Here is a 17,506-nt window from a genome sequence, read left to right on the forward strand (position 1 = left end):
ACGGTGTATGGTCCTAACATCAGTGCCTAATATTCCCAGAGGGACAATTAAGAGGCAACATCCTTGAATTGGTAGACCACAACTTTGGAAATAATTGGGTTGCAATTAGACTGGAAATAGAATCACCAAATATTGAATAAAATAGTCAGCAAGGCAAATTGTTCACTGGGTTTTTTGAGGAAAAATCTACATGTACCCAAATGACGAGAAATAGTGAAAGGGAGTCCGCATATTAGGCATTAGTGTTCTCACAGTGAGTGTGCGTGGCTCATTTTGTCAAAGAGGACTGTATGAGATAAAAATATGTCGCATATGTAACTTGTCAATATTATTTTGCAAGATTTCGTATGGCTGTCCAAGGTAGAACAATGAAAGTGTCATTGACTCAGGGTCTTTTTTGTGAAGGGCAGCACAGTACTTCCAATACAAACTAACTTTAATGTGTCAGCTCATAAATTGCAATTACAGTACAAGATCTCAAACACACTTCATAAATGCTAGAGTAAAGGGAAACCTTTCAGCAGGTTTCTTTTACAGGTCACATCTACATTGGTAATAATGGCAAAAGTTGCCCATCTCGCCAATACAGGTCAACTACAGGTCACTGTGATAATTGTATATACAACAGGGTCTTCTAGCCCTAACCCCATACTAAAAGGCTAATTGAGGCCTAGGGCGCACTAAGCCTCTTGGTTACAGTATGCGACCTGTAATATATATACATGTATATAAAAAAAGACCTGTCCGGGAACCTCCTCTCTATTTAACAAATTGACGGCAGTTTTCTATGGTCTATACTCTTATAGACCATAACATGACGTCAAAAAATGCTCAAAACTCAAGTGGTTTCACTGCCAAGTTTTGGACATTTTTATGGCGTCATTTTATGGTCTATAAGAGTATAGACCATAAAAAATGCCGTCAATTTGTTTTTTGCAATAACATGGAAAAAGTACGAGCAGAATTGGCTATTTTTTCATTGAGAAAGCGCATGCGTTACATCTGACGCCATTTTTATTGTCTGTACTCTTATAGACAATAGCTACGAGCCAATCAGCGTGCGGGAATTTCGACAGTTATTGTAAAATTAGTAGTAGTATTTCGTATTGTAGACTGTATTTCTATGACTTGCCTTTTCTGTTCTTTTCAACTTTCCCCACTGTTGTTTTCGGCCCAAAGTTTGTTTCTCATTGCCACCCATGGGTTTACATCTGCTGTGAGAACAGAAGGAAGTTTTAATGAAATGCTGGTTTGTCCAAATTGTCTTGTTGCAATGCACAGATGTCCAGCACATTTGACCATCCATTCCGTGGATATCATGAGAGAAGCCAAGCGACATGTATGATCCCGTGAGATATTCTCCTCACTGTCCTCAACAACACTAACAACATCTCCATCCTTCAATTTAAGTTGCAATTTTCGCTCTTCCCATGGTTCGGGCGAAAGAGAAACTTTGACATGTTCAATGTTTGAAAGATGGATGTCTTCATACAAACTTTCACCACAGATTCTTAAGTAAGGTTCTTCCAAACTGACATGCCGAAGTTGGCAACAAAATCCAGAAGCCGAAAAAACCGAAAATGGAGGCTTATGAACAAATCCGAATTTCCACGGTCTATCTTTTATGCAGTCAAACTCGCCAGAATAGATGAATCCAACAGAAGGAAGGGAAGCCACTTCTTGTTCCAATTTACCCACCTCGTCGCGCTGTACTACGGTGTCAAGAAGCATCACTGGTGGTTTTAAATTTTCATCGTCTCCTAAGGATAGCACCACCACTCTTTCGTTCCTGTCGTGTTCATAGTATTGCCCTGTTCCTATGAAAAGCCTTTCACCAAGTGCAGTTTTGCTCGCCAAATCAGTGGGCTTCGCAGCCAACAACTCTTTGATTCTTCCTATAGCATCCGAGAAGTAACATGAATAACGTGAGCTGAATCTCTTCATATTCGAACCAAGACGGAAAGAGGTCGAAATAAAAGACCACTTGCTTTAAATTTACCGAGATACATGTATTAGCGCCATTATTTTCGCAAGATTAGTCTTGCCGCCATCATAGAGCCTGGCAAAGGCTCATGGGCTTTCAGCACAAGACCGCTGAAAGCGTTGTCCAGCTCGTCCTTCCTAATCCTCCGTTATCAGAATGAGCAGAACACTAAGCAAATTTCATGGTACACTGGTTGGTGCCTTGGTTGGAGATTGCCTTGGATCTCACTATGAAGGAATATCTTGTATCATTCCCTGGGGAGAAGTCACCAATTACACAATGACGAGAATCAAAGACATGAAAGATTCTATTCCTTACACCGATGACACAGCAATGACTCGAGCCATTTGCAAGTCTTTAACGGAGCAAAAGAAATACGACAACAGCAGTATGGCGAATGAGTTTGTGAAGGAGTTTTTTAGGGATTCCTTACGCGGGTATGGGCAAGCTGTAGGCAAAGTTTTCGAGCGGTTACGGGATGAGAATCCCGAGGACGTCACCATTCCTGCCCGCAGTCAGTTCGATGGACAGGGTTCCTATGGCAATGGTGCAGCTATGAGGATTTCACCTCTAGCCCTCTTCAGTAAAAATTCTACCGAGGTTAAAGAGGTAAGATATGTTGACATTACAGCTGCATTGTTTTGGCAGAGCTCTCTTTAGTTTAAAAGCCCCCGAAGAGTCTGTCATCTTTTTAGACCTTAATGTCTGGGTGAATTCCAAGAGCGATCATCCCCCCCCCCCCCCCCCGGGCAAACCCCCGGGCATTTGACTTTTTTAAAAATGCCTGATCAAATTCCCCGCTATATGGGCCGATTTCTAGGTCAAATGCCCCACTGGTTGGGGCTGAAAAGTCATTGTGTTGGTTTTTTTTTTTTGTATTCGCTAGCTCTATTTATATAAAAATCAACGAAATTGATACATTCATAAATTTAAAACAATTCATTATTAAAGATAATGCATAACATCACATATGAAACTCAACTAACGGAGAGTTTAACGATATATGTACCGATACTCGCTTTTCTTTTATATTTAAAAATGTACATGAAGTTTGCAAATACGTGTCCATTTTTTGCAAAATATTGGACTGCATGATTTGTTAAATAGTTTACGCATTGATAATTTAAATAAACTGGATGATAATCATCTCTTGTTGCAGTACAATGGGCGTTTACGTTTACCTATAAATTTAAAAGCATGCAACTTTATCACAAAAAAAAAATGTAAAGCGCATTCATTCAGGATTACATATTTCTATTACAAGTAGAACTGTGAACGGTTTGTTAAAAAACAGTGATAACAAGAACAATAATAAAAAACACCATGTTATGAAACCTAGAGATGCCAACAAGTCGAGCTTCGAACGCCGAGCAAAGGGAGAACGAAGCTTGAGGGAACTTGGACATACCACATACAGCTATTTCAATTAACGTTGTCGGTTCAAAGCATAAAGCTAAAAGCCAAGACCGAAAGTTTACGTGGGATTTTTATGAATACATTCATCAAAATCAGTCATGCCTGGAGAAAACAAATTATAGGTTGTAATTAGCAGTACAATGACCTGCACGTGCAGGGATGATTTTGATGAAATTATTCATAAGAAATAATCCCACAAAACATTGCGGTCTTGTCTTTTAGCTTTTTTAATCCGACAACGTTTATTGAAATAGCTGTATATCACCATAAATTTTGTCGAAAACCACGAGGAGTTGTGACATGTTACATGGAGAACAAATCATTTTTAAACGCGACCGCTGACCAGCATTTTTTCGACGGGTCAAATGCCCGATGGGTCGGGTTTCTATTCGCGTCAAATTTCCCACTATGTGGAGCCGAACAGGGTTCAAATGCCCGGGGGGGGGGGGGGGGGGCACACGTGAATTTGAATGGAATTTTAAGAGGTTTAAAGAAGGGATAAAAGAAAGAAAATTATTTTTGGAACACCAACAGACAGTTGCCCCCAACCCAAGAGTACACCAGGTTGGTAGGGGACTGTTTGGGTGTCCATATATCAATTTTTAACTTCAAATTCCAAGTTTTAAACTACATCAAATCTTAACTATTTCCTATTTCTCCAACTTTTACTACTCTTTTGAGAAAAACTCCCAAATATGCCTAAAAATCACCAAAAAATTTACAAAACACCCCAAAACATTGATTTGTGTTTTGAGCATAGGGTTTTTGTATAAATTATTTGCTTGAAACGTGAATGAGATATTTCCATTAAAGTGATTTTTAAGCGGCGTGAAAACAGCTTTCAGGTGTACCCCCGCCTTAAACCAGACACTGCTGGATAATCTTAAACTACTTGCAACCCCTTTTAACGATTTTGTCAGGCTTATCACGTGTCACATCAAGTTTGGACTTGCGCAGTATGTTAAGTTATACCTATATCCCGGATGTGCTTACATGTGCTTGCTGATCTTGTAATGGCTGACCTGTATTAAACGGGCGGTTCGTCTCCATAATCTGATCTGTAGTCCACTTCACTTAACGTTATATGGTGTCAGAAGTAAACTGGGCGTAAACTACAGCTTGTAGCCTCCGTCGAAGACAATTGTGAGTACTTTTTCCAATATAATCACTCCAATATGCTGAGAACCCTGAGTGACAACACTGGCGAAAGCAGTGGCCGTTCAGCTCCGAATCCATCGACTACACATCATACTGTGATTACAGGTCCAGTGAATATACCGCAACCAGAAAAGTTGGATTTAAGCAGCGGAAATCTTCCTGTTAAATGGCAGTCGAGCATGGTACTTGAGAAGATGGAAAAATACTGCATTGGGGAATGCAATGAAACCTACAAAATATATGTCTTCAACCAAAGGGATCAGGAGTCTAATGAATCTGTGGATGCTTATGTTACTGCTGTTACTGTAAATTAGCCAAGACCTGCAATTATGGGACACTAGCAGACTCACTAATCCGTGATAGAATAGTGGTTGGCATTGGCTCGAAAGAAACTACTACATGCAGGTAAACTCACCTTGAGTCAATGTATTGACATCTGTAGATCTTCAGAGACCTCAGCACCGCAACTGAAGACCATGAATCAGGAGGATGTCTGTCTTGTAAAGGAGGAAAAAGTGAAACCGGCAGGCAAAAAGAAGTCTGGAGTATCGGACAACAGGCCCCGCACTGAATCAGGAGAGTCCAGAATGACATGCAAATTTTGCGCTAGGCAGCATCCCTTCGCCAAGTAGAACTGTCAAGAAGTGCGGTGTCCCAAACCACTTTGCAGTCTTGTTGCAAAGAATCAAAGAAAAGGTTCTATCTATGGATTTTGAATCAGATGATGGCGAATAATATTATGTAGCAGAGATTGACGTGAAAGAGCAAGTCACTGTGCTAGCCTCCAGCAATAATGTGAGCAAAATTTTTGCCACCCTTCTTGTCAACGGTGGGGAAGAGAAGTTAATAATACTAATAATCTTTTATTAGGAAGCTTCCATCACATAACGTGGTTTTCAGAAAGGTCCTAATAAAGATTAAATATACAAAAGGTTAATTAAAAATACAAAATATAAGACAAAATTACAAACTGATAAAAACAGCAATTCAAACTAGAAGCTGAAACTACAAAGATATCATTGATGGGGTTAAAAACTTTAAATTGATAAAAAAATGATCAAAGCAAAGAAGCTAAAACTACAAAAATTCTTACCGATAGGGTTAATTAAGAAATCTGGCAAACACGTTTTGCTTAAAAGTAGCAATATTCGGTGCATTTCTGGTCTCTCTCTCTAATTTATTCCAGTCTTTTAGAAAGTGATGGCAAACTCTCTGCTTTCCCCAATTTCTGGTAACACGGGGTAGTCTGAGCATGTCTTTGTTCCTTGTATTATAATAATGAATGTCACTAGCAGTATTTGTTAGTAAATTCGTAGAGGGGTCCATTTCTTGTCCATTAATGCACTTGTAAATATATATACGATGGTAAGATCTACGTTGTTTTAGGTTCAGCCACTTTTAAGTTACCAGAGCATCAGTAGCTGACGAATAAAGTGGCCTGTATAGAATAATTTTTGCGGCCTTGTTCTGCAAAACCTGTAGGTCGTTCAAAATCAAAAACTTGAAGAACAAGACTGTTATAGAATAGTAGGCGAGCGGTGAAAGGTAACAAATGTTTAATCCTACGTAAAAGACCTAGTCGCTGATTAACTTTAGAAATTACATACTCTACATGATCAGACCATGTGAAGTCTGAAGCCAGCATAATCCCTAAATACTTAAACTTATAAAATTTACACTATCAAGATCACAATCAAATATAGATAGAGACAGGGAGGAAACATTAACTAATTTTCTGATGCTTCCGATTAACATAGATTTGGTCTTTGAGAGGTTTAGTGTACGTTTGTTTGCCTTTAGCCACAATGCTACATTATAAAGATCCTCATTTAATTTGCTCTCCAGCTGGTCTGGCTCTTTTGAAAAGCAGTAGAGAACAGTGTCGTCAGCATACAGTGAAACCTCGGAGTGTTCAATAACAGCAGGGAGCTTGTTAATATATACAAGGAACAGCAGTGGACCCAAGATGCTTCCTTGTAGAACACCGAAAGTGACGGGTTGAGCTTCAGATAATTCATTCTCGCAAGAAGTTCGCTTTTTACGATTACTCAAGTACGATGTAAACCACTCCAAAACACTGGTAGAGACTCCAACTGATGACAACTTGGACATCAAGATTCCATGATCCACCGTGTTGAACGCCTTAGTGAGATCCAGAAAAACCCGCATCGCAAATGTGCCCTTTTTCCATATTAAGTAGGACTTCATCGGCAAAGCTAGACAATGCAGTGGCTGTTGAGCATTTCGAGCAAAAACCAAAATGATTGTTTGAAAGCAGATTGTTTGAATTCAGATATTCGTGCAACTGGGAGTGGACCACTCTTTCTAAAATCTTGCTAAGAGTGGGCAGTATAGAGATTGGGCAGTAGTTCGTTGCATTGGTTCGGTTGCCTGATTTAAACAGGGCTGACACCTTAGAGCACTTCCAAATCCCAGGAAATTTCCCGGAGCGAATAGATAAATTAAATAACTTCGTGATGCATGGAATGACTAATTGATTGAGTGCCACACTTCTGAAGCCTTGCGCTTATATTGTCCAATCCAATTGCTTTATTAGTCTTGAGACTTTGTAATTGCTTCAGAACTACTGCTTCGCTAGTTTCTTTTAATTGAAACGATCCTGAGTGATTAGCAGCAGACATTGAAACAGGAGCTGCAGGTCTTATTTTGTCAGCTAGAATCCTTCCTATTGATGCAAAGTGAGAATTCAAAGCAGAAGCGATAGACCGTGGAGATGTATAATGAGCTCCGTCAGTGATAATGCATTGCAATTGTGGACTAGAGGACTTGATGGCATGGGATGACGCTTCGTTTACAGCAATCCATAATTTATTTGAATCTCCCTTGGCTTCTTTGATTAAGTCACAATAATAATTGGTCGTAGCAGACTTTATTAATTCACGTTTCACCAAATTTCGAAGCCTTCTGTATTTGGTCCAGTGGAAAGATGACTTTAATCTGATAGCCTTATGGTGATGATAATCAATGTCTTGCATCGCTTCATTTATCTTGGTATTCATCCAAGGCAACAATATGCCCCACACTCTGCGTCTTTTTACCGGCGTGTGAGAATCCGCAATGTCCCAAAACAACTTGTTCCAAGTGCATACGGCATCGTCAATGTTATCTTCATTTCCATTAACATGCCAGGGTACGCTTTCAAGATCTCTTTTAAAAGCGTTGATGTCAAAGTGCTTGTATGATCGATATTCAATTTTTCTAGGTGGAGCCTTGGTTACACCTGTTTTTAAAACACAGAAGATAAGAAAATGATCACTGAGTGAAACAGGAACAACACCGGAGTCCACAACGCGATGTTCATTGTTCACTAAAATTACATCAATCAGCGTTCGGGACTTGTCAGTCACCCTTGTCGGTTCCTTTATGAGTTGTGAGAAGTCCATTGTATGCGAGAACTTCAATTGCTCTTGCTTTTCTTTCTTACTTCATATGGAATGAGAGAGCATATTTACATTTAGATCTCCGAGTAGGACCAGGTCGCATTTATCCAGGTTAATACTAGACGTGCCATTATAAAGATTAGAAATAAATTCACTAAAAACTGCCTCGGGTGCCCTGTAGGCACAACAGATTAATGTCGGCTGGCACGTGACGTGATTAAGCTCAATCCATAAACACTCATTGATGCCGGAGTCAATATCATGCCTAATGCGAAACGGCAATCCTTCCCGAACATAAGCAGCAAGGCCTACGTGACCTATTTTCTTGACAATCCTGTCCCATCTGATACACGTAAATCCAGGCAGTGCAATCTCAGCATCTTGAAAGGTATCATCTAGCCATGTTTCCGAAAAAGTGAGAACATCGAAGGTTTTGTTGTCTAAACCTTCCAAGCATACAGAGTCTGTCTTTTGTTGAAGACTGTGAATATTTTAATGCGCAATCTTGAGTCCTCAACATTTTCTGATATCAGCCAGACTCCGATTCCCCGGGTTAATCTCCAGGTTGCCAGCCAAGGCTAACAAGGCAAATGCTAACGAAGCATGCTGCAACAGTTTTCATGCGACATATCCATTTTGAAAGTTACTGACTTCTTTAGCTCCGTTGTGCATGTAACATTTCACTGTAGGATGGATTGCTTGAATTTCCACTCTAGAGGCCACCTGGGCGGCAAAAAAGATATCCCTGACTTTGCAAGCAGCAACATTTGAAGTAATTTCTAGGATAGAATTGTTAAAGGTTATGAAAAGGCAGAGGAATATGCCCGCTTTTAAGGAGAGAGTGTTAACACGTCCAGCAGCCATGATGGCTAGTTCCAGCTTGACAGCGGCTCAACTGTAAACCTCATGTCAGATAAGACAGTGGAGAGACTCTGTGGAACAGACTGCCTAAAAGACTTGGAAAAAACATCTGTGACTCTGGTAATGTATAACCAGTCTGAAGTTAAACTGCTGGGCAAGAAGCGCTTCCGGGTGACAAACCCAAAGAACAATAAGAAGTACAGTATTGAATTTCACAAATTGTTGGTGGAGTTAGTCCATGCAAGTCTATCCTTGGTTTAACCGCCAGCAAACACCTTCAATTGCTGACAATCAATGAACAAAACATCCTTGCTGTGGATTCAAATGATTTAGACCCTGTCAATCTCAAGAAAGAAGACTGCATTTTGCTGTACAAAGCTGTGCTCTCCGGGGAAGGCAAACTTGAAAGCGAACTACACTTGGAAATTGACAAGAATGTCCATCCAGTTCAGCTACCTACTCAGAGGGTGCCAATTGCCCTTAAAGAGCCTTTAAAACAAGAGCTGGACAGACTGTCAAACATTGGAATGATCCAGAAGGTTGATACACCTACTGAGTGGATCTCAGCAGTAGTGGTCACAACAAAGAAAAATGGCAAAGTAGGACTGTGTATTGATCCCAAACCACTGAATGAGGCCCTACACAGGAATCACTACCCCTTGCACACATAGATGACGTGCTCCCACTGCTATCCAAGGCCCGTGTGTTTCCAGTGCTTGATGCGAAAAAACGGGTTCTGGCACATACAACTAGATGAGCCAAGCAGTTATGCGACCACCTTTGGAACACCATGGGGTAGATACCGGTGGCTTTGAATGCCATTTGGACTTTCTCCTGCTCCAGAGGAGTTCCAGAGGAGAATTGATATCGCTCTTGAAGGTCTACCCAGCCAGAAGGCCATTGCTGATGACATACTGGTGTTTGGATCGGGAGACACAGATAAAGAAGCTTTCAGAGATCATGATCGTCACCTGAAGGGGGTGTTCAACTGGTGGCAGCAGAAGGGCATCAAAGTGAATGCTGAAAAGATGCAGTTCAGACAAAAGCAAGTGACCTACATGGGTCATGTGATATCATCAGAGGGTCTTGGAGTGGATCCAGACAAACCACCGAGATGCCACCCCCCACTGACAAGCATGGTGTCCAGAGAATCCTAGGAATGGTGAAGTATGTACAGAAGTTTGCACCAAAGCTGGCAGACGTGGCTGAGCCACTTTGAGATCTTGTGAAGGAAGTTAATGAGTTTCTTTGGGAGGAAGAAGTCCATGGAAAATGCATGGAGGATGTAAAGCAGGTTCTTACGCAAGCGCCATTACTCAAGTTCTTTGATCCACAAAAGAAGACAGTACTGCAATGTGATGCCCCCATGAGTGGTCTTGGAGCATGTCTTTAACAGAATGGGCACCCTGTCACGTACGCATCCAGGGCCCTGACTCCAGCTGAGACTAACTAATTGCTCAGATAGAGAAAGAGTTGCTGTCTATTGTCTTTGGTGTTGAGCAGTTTGAGAGCTAAGTCTATGGTAGAAAGGTCTTCGTTGATGATACTGACCACAAACCTCTGGAATCTATATTTATGAAAAAAAGTTTGCTGAGTGCACCAAAGCGTCTGCAGAGGATGTTGTTGCGTCTTCAGACATTTGACCTTGAAGTCACTTACAGAAAGGGCATTGAGATGCACATGGCAGATCCCCTTAGTCAGGCATATCTCCCACTGGTCAAGCAAGAGGAAGATACCAAGGAAGATGTGTGGGGTGTTGCTGATGAAAGATCACCAACAGAGATTGAGACTGAGTATGTGAACATGGCTGAGTTTGTGCCCATTCAACAAACAACCCTATGTGACATCAAGTCTGAAACTGAACTGGATGCTGATCTGAGTGCATTAGCCACTATGATCAAACAAGGCTAGCCAGATAGCGAGACAAATGTGTCCCCCAAGTTGCAGAACTATTTCCCTTTTAGAGAAGAGTTGTCACTACTGAACGGAGTTGTATTCAAGGGTGAACAAATTGTGGTTCCACTTAGCTTGCCGGATTGCATTATTGACAAGGTTCATGCTAGTCACCTGGGCATTCAGGGATGTCTTAGAAGAGCTCGAGACGCTTTCTTCTGGCCTGGCATGAGGAAGCAAATCTCAAAGTGCAGTATCTGTAACAGTTACAAACCAGACCAGCAGAAGGAGCCCTTAGTGTGCTATGAAATACCGTCGAGACCTTGGCAAAGCATCTCGGCTGACCTGTTTTGAGCTCCACAGCCTTGACTACCTGGTTACCACTGACCATTATTCCAACTTCTTTGAAGTGAATGTGCTGACGTCTAAGACTTCTAAAGGAGTTATTGATAAACTTAAGCCCCATCTGGCCAGATACGGGTTTCCAGACCGAATTACCACAGACAATAGACGACAGTTTGACTGCAGAGAGTTCCAGCGATTTGCAGAGCAGTACCAGCGCTCCGCTCCAACGGCAAGGCAGAGAACAGTGTTAAAACAGCAAAGCAAATCGTAAAGAAAGCTATTGATGCGGGACGTGACCCACAGTTACCGCTACTGGACTTTAGGAACACACCATTGGAAGGAATGGACAGCTCCCCTGCACAACGTCTCTTCTCACACAGAACCCGAACTTCCCTACCCATAGCTAGTCAGTTGCTGCAGCCGCAGTTGGTGCCTGATGTGGGCGACAAGTTACAAGAGAGAAAATTGAAACAATTAAGCCTTGTATTACAACAGAGGAGCCAAGGTGCTACAGCCTCTACAAGAAGGAGATGTGGTGCGAGTCCGACCCCTTAATCGTCGGTGGAAATGGTTCAAGACGCAAGTTGATCAGCATGTAGATGTACGCTCCTACAATGTTCGCACAGAAGATGGTCGACTTTATCGCCACAACCATTCCCATCTCTACAAGGTTCCTGAGAAGTACCAACCAAACCGTGATGAAAAGCTGGTGCTACCTAAGTTGTCTATGCCGGAACATCCTGAGGGTGCATGTCAGTTGCCTTCTGCATCTCCTGTATTGCAGTTGCCTTCTGTATCTCCTGCACCACGGATGCCTCATGTAACAGATGTCCAACCTCCTGCCAATGTTCTGCCAACAAATGCCCAACCAAGGGAAGCTACTGATCCTGCTCCGGTTATGACTATAAGTGGCAGAATTGTTAGGAAACCTGCTTATCTGAAAGACTTCTGTGTCTAGTGTGACTTCACAGAGGCCATTGAACAGTGAACATTATAGCTAGTTTCTGTACCATTGCCAAGTTTCCTTTTGGCTTGTTTGTTACAAAACAGTGAACATTGAACTTCAAAGCTAGTTCCTGTACCACTGCTAAAGCTTCCTTTGGCTTTTGGCGTTTTTGTTTTGTTTCTTTTTATTTCATATAAGTGAAGGGAGATGTAACGATATTGTCGCGCGCATCACATGTGTCACATCAAGTTTCATGAAAATTTCGCAGAAGAAAAAGATTGGCAATTTATCATTTGGAATAATAAGGAAATATTGATTGACAACAAACTAGTTTACTATGGACAATATTTCAGATCTGGCATTATCTCTGTAAATGACCTTCACTTCGATGTAGACAACTTAACTTCTTTCAATAGGATCGCTAAAGAAATAAATGGAAGTAATTTCTTAACATGGACTGGACTGCGTAATTCAGTGCCACCCAACTTGAGACAACTATACTCCAGCTCTACTGTAGACGTTTGCTCTACTGCGAAGCCATCCTTTAAACACTCTAAGTGCATATTCAATGTAACCAAGACCAAATCAAAACACTATTACGCCCTTCTAATCGGTACCAAGGCTCGCCTTCCAAATAATAGTATCAATTTGAAACGTGAATTCAATCTCGCAGAAGAACAACTTGGAAAAATTTATCTACTCCCCCATACTGTCACTAGTGAACCTTACTTAAAAGCATTCCAGTACAAAGTGCTAAATTCAATCCTGTACACCAACGATAAATTGTATAAAATCAGTTATACTGAAAATCGTTATTGCTCTTTCTGCAGTCATGAAAACGAAACTTTGTACCATCTTATGTTTCACTGACTGCCCTTATTCAAGAAAGTTTTGGGAAGCCTTTGAATTATATTTTCTCCAGGTAACAAATCAACAAATAAGTCTCAATCTACAAGATGTTCTTCTTGGAGTCATCTCCTCAAAATGCCCCCTGCTAAATTATTTGATATTCATCGGCAAATTGTTCCTGTGGGATTGCAGAAGGAATGGAGTTCTTCCCAACATAACCAACTTTCTAGCAAAAGTAAACATCAAATTACAAACAGAAAAATACATTAGTATCAAGAATAACACGCTCAAAGAATTCTACGATAAATGCATGGAACTTTATTTATGGTAGCTAGAGTTAGTTAAACATAATTTGCTGACTACCGGATACTATATATTATATTACATCATGAATGATAAAATTGCAGTCAATAAGTTTTTCCATTTTTCGAGTAATATCTAAGTTAGAAGTTTTGTATTGTAGGTATTGTTGTATAGTAAAGCTGTACGTCTATAAGTTTTCTATTAGTTATTGTTATATTGTAGTATTGTGTATTGTAAGTCTGCAAGTACTGTTGCATTTAAAGTGCTCTATGTCAATAAATTTATTCATTAAAAAAAAGTTTGGACTTGCGCAGTATGTTAAGTTATACCTATATCCTGGATGTGCTCGCATGTGCTTGCTGATCTTGTAATGGCTGACATGTATTTTTTTTGTGTGTAATTTTATTTATTCAATCACACTGTTATAAGTTACAGAAAGTGCATAATTACAACAAGGTATTAGGCTGACATGTATCAAATCGGCAGTTCGTCTCCATCATCTCGTCTGTAGTCGACTTCACTTAACGTTATAGTGAACTGAATTTTGATTATTCAGATCATTAATTTACATGTAGTAGCTACAACTTTAAGTGACACACATGTGTCATTATATGACACATGCGATTCCCACCGACTCGATGCCCAACAAAGTCTTAAATGAATTTAGAGAGGCACTAGAAGGGTATCTTAAGCACTTTCCTTGGATTCAACCTCACACAACAATCAACTGTGCCAAGATAACCTTGAAGCCTCTTTGAAGATGCATATTTTTTGGTTATCTTCAGCGGTTGGTTTCACATAACTACAAGCTAACTAAGCGAAAATTCCTTTAAACAGCTTTACAAATTAACTACATTGGAACACATGTACATGTATTACTAGCCATTAGTCAGCTATACACTGTAGCTTATTCGTGAAAAAAAAAAAGAAAAAAACAAGCAAGAACTGCTTTAGGTCATCAATTTTGCAAAGGTTTGTCCATGGTTTGTGGAGTTTAAGAGAGCATAAAATGGAGCATGTCATTGTGGTTCATTGAAAAAGTTCTTTGTAGCGTTTCAAATGTTAAATGTCTGGGTTTTTGTTTTAACTTCACAATCCCTGTTATAACAATTTGATTAGCTCTCACTGATGTTTATGTGAAACAACCGACTTACAGAAGGTGAAGAATTTGCTTTCTGAGAGAAGAACACTGATCAAACAAAAACATAAAAAAAACTACAACCTTGAATATTTTGTTGAGCCATGGGCATTTTACATCAAACTACATGTACACTGTAAGAAAGGTTCCAAAACAATATACATATTTGGAGAGTTGGTCAATAAAATTATTCGTGTATGTGTGATCAAAGTTTGTTATGGTTTTGCATGTAGCTAGGCTCTTTTAGAGCCAAAAAGTTTTAAAATACCACAAATATCTTGACATTTCTTTTAGCCAAACCTTTAGATTATTTCGAGTTCTTTTGGGCTCATAGAAATATGAGTTCACACCTTGCAGTTATTGTTGCTTTCATTTTTAATTGTTTTTAGATTATGGAGAACTTTAGACCATACATGTACATGTATGTCTTCACAGAGTAGCCCCTAGGCAACATTTCCAGAAATGTAGTAGCCAGGCAAGAATTTGTACTAAAGCAGTACAAGCATGAAACAATCAAACAAAACAACCCAACAACAACAACAACAACAAAACTGATGAAAAAAATCAAGATACAGCTGTACTGGTATAATAAGTGAAAGATTGGGAATTTCCTTGAGTGAATTACTGTCATTTTTTTGTTATCAAACAGCAGTCCTGACAGCAGTCCTGATATTTGCTTGGTCACAACTTGGAAGACCAGCCAATTTTTCAGACTTGTAATATTTTTTTGTGGTTCCACAAAGGCAAGATTATTACAAAATATTATTTAAAATAATTGTCTCCCTATAATTTTCAGAATCACAAAATAACAATCTGAAATGTAAAAACACAAATGCAATGGCCTGCAAATTAAAATTTAATATTTGGTACATTGTAGCTATAGTGGAGAGAACATTTCTCCCACTCAATCTGACTTAAACAAACACCTGATGTCCCGTGATAAGTGTTTGTTCAAAACTACAGTATTTCTTGAAGATCTTTTCCATGAAAAGATGTTACACTAAGTTAAGTGCTTTGAATATCCTAAATTTTAAAATTTTTACCAGGCAATAATATTTCACTTTGGTTGCCTATATACTAACTATGGACTTCTTTTGTGTGATCTTTGAAGTACATGTATTTTTTCTCTAGCTGCCATTCATTTAATATTGCCATTTTGTCAGAGGGATAATGCTCAAATCAAAGCACTCTTGTCAGGCTTTTCTTCCCTTTGCCTCATTTCTCCCCTCCCCCACCCTCCTATGTGAGAGCTTGATGTTGGCATAGTGTTTTAGTTGCACTAATGCCTGGTGCCATCACTATACATGTAGCCCAGAGTTGAATCACACAAGTTGAGTGTGCTAGAGGCTGTTTCCTTACCCATGGGTTTTTTTATGAAAGTTCTCCAGGTTTCTTTTCTATCGAAAACCCCATTATTTTGTATAATCTTAGTTTTGTCTTTTGATGTGATTGCAGTTTGCTTACAAGAATGCTCTGATCACACACGCCCACATCTGTGGTGTTAATGGTGCCATCATACAGGCCATGGCAGTGTATAAAGCATTGAATCTTGAACCTCCAAATCTAGAACCACACAGTTTTATTGATCAGCTTGTTGAAGTGGCAGAAAAACTTGAAGAAGCAAGCAGTGACAAAAACAAAGACAGGTAAGAGTATGCTTTTCTCAGCTTGCTGCATTCTTTCTTTCTTTCTTTCCTACAATTGTATGTATAAAAATAAATTATTTTTTTAAATGAGAGGCCATCACAGTGATGCACGCAGCTGCAAGGAGAAACCTGAAAAAATTCAGGCTTGAACAGGATTGCTCAACCAACTGAATTATCAAGCCACCTGGGAGCTGGTCTTTTTGCGAATTTCATAATATCACCTGTTGTGGTGAAGAGATAAGAGTGAAATATATAAAATACATGTACATGTTCATATTATTTGTGAAAGAATTAATAAATACAACACTCTCTCATTTATAATTCTTTCATCTGCACTTCAAATGAATGTATTTCACTCACCTATCGATTTCAGCCCTGAAGACAAGGACTACAGGGTGCATTTTATCTATTTTGGACTAATGGGCAGAGACCACTTAAACCACTGACCCCAGTCCAAACTCTGATGCATCAACTACTAGAGCACAATGCATGTACAGTAGTTGTCCATGATGTCAAACAATATTCAGTTATTTTGTGAACAATATGCAATACTAGGATCTCCCTTGTAATCACTTCAAACAATTGCTCAGCATTTTAGTACAGTCTGACCAATGATAGCAAGGCAATTTAAATTTTTAAAATGGCACAGCTGTGATTGAACATTTCAGTTACATGTCAAAGTTACAGACAATCAGCAGCCTACAGCTGTATGTCAAATTCAATACTGATACAGTATATGACTACCAGTAGGCTGGTTTCAATGGACAATCATAAAAATTAAACCTAAGTTATCAGTGCTGGCCAATCACAATGGATGCAAAACAACTCAATGAATCGATCAGAATTCAAACTTACATGTATGTGAATGGAATCAAAGTGGTTTTGGTTTTACTTCTCATATGTCAAGAAAGTTTAGTATTGTATTTGTTTACCATGTGTAAATATACTTGAAGGGCTTGGTTGCAAACAATGCTAAGGGAAAATTTGGTGGTGAAATCTAAATTTGCTCCAAATAAGTTTCATAGTTCCTTTTTTATCGTAAAGGAGAATTGTCAGGGAATTTTACTGTGCTCTGTTCAATACTGCACAAGATGTTTAATTTGACAACAGTATCTTTGCCCAACCATAAAACTGCTCTAATATTAGAGCACCGAGAAGGTTAAGGTTCAAGGTTTCAAGGTTTCAGTTTATTTTTACACTTGGATATAGTATTTACATTGTATATAGGAACATAGGAATAAAATAACCAATAAAAGGAGAAAAGAAAGAAGTTAATGGCTTTGGTAGAAGTGTAAGGTGGTCAGAGGAGCTTACCTTTCGAGCTAACCACCGCAACAACAACGACAACAACAACAAGCTTTTATTACCAAATTAAAAAGTTAACGAAGTTAAACTTAAATAACAACATAATATATTAAATTTTAATACAAAAGAGGTAACATTAATAAATCAGAATAACTAAAAAGCTAATTGAGCTGAGTGAAACTTAATAATGTTCAAATGTAGAAAAGTAGGTTGGCACTAATGCTTGAGCAAAGCAATTGATTAATCATAAAAAGAAAGAAA

The 17,506-nt window shown here is 39.3% G+C and overlaps 2 protein-coding genes and 1 pseudogene across 2 annotated transcripts in view; 2 read left to right on the plus strand and 1 right to left on the minus strand.

Moving 5' to 3' along the window:
• Window positions 1-17,506, plus strand: part of LOC146473152 (uncharacterized) — a 489,085-nt pseudogene that overhangs the window by 251,087 nt on the left and 220,492 nt on the right.
• Window positions 419-2,047, minus strand: LOC146473171 (uncharacterized). Its single transcript, XM_085118855.1, has one exon. It carries the CDS (start codon window positions 1,942-1,944, stop codon window positions 1,147-1,149), a length of 798 nt encoding a protein of 265 aa, XP_084974981.1. The 5' UTR covers window positions 1,945-2,047; the 3' UTR covers window positions 419-1,146.
• LOC146473172 (ADP-ribosylhydrolase ARH3-like) overlaps window positions 2,094-17,506 on the plus strand; it is a 20,547-nt gene continuing 5,134 nt past the window's right edge. Inside the window, exons 1-2 of the mRNA XM_085118847.1 lie at window positions 2,094-2,593; window positions 15,750-15,940. Coding sequence (XP_084974973.1) covers window positions 2,141-2,593; window positions 15,750-15,940 — 644 coding nt within the window. The 5' untranslated portion in view covers window positions 2,094-2,140. The remainder of the gene's footprint in view (window positions 2,594-15,749; window positions 15,941-17,506) is intronic.

This window comes from Pavona decussata, unplaced genomic scaffold, assembly GCF_977016875.1.
Source record: "Pavona decussata unplaced genomic scaffold, jaPavDecu1.1 SCAFFOLD_95, whole genome shotgun sequence".
Taxonomy (NCBI): Eukaryota; Metazoa; Cnidaria; class Anthozoa; order Scleractinia; family Agariciidae; genus Pavona; species Pavona decussata.

What these genes read in the sequence shown, in the direction of transcription:
- LOC146473171 (XM_085118855.1), bottom strand. Translation starts at nt 1,944, where the DNA reads ATGAAGAGATTCAGCTCACGTTATTCATGTTACTTCTCGGATGCTATA.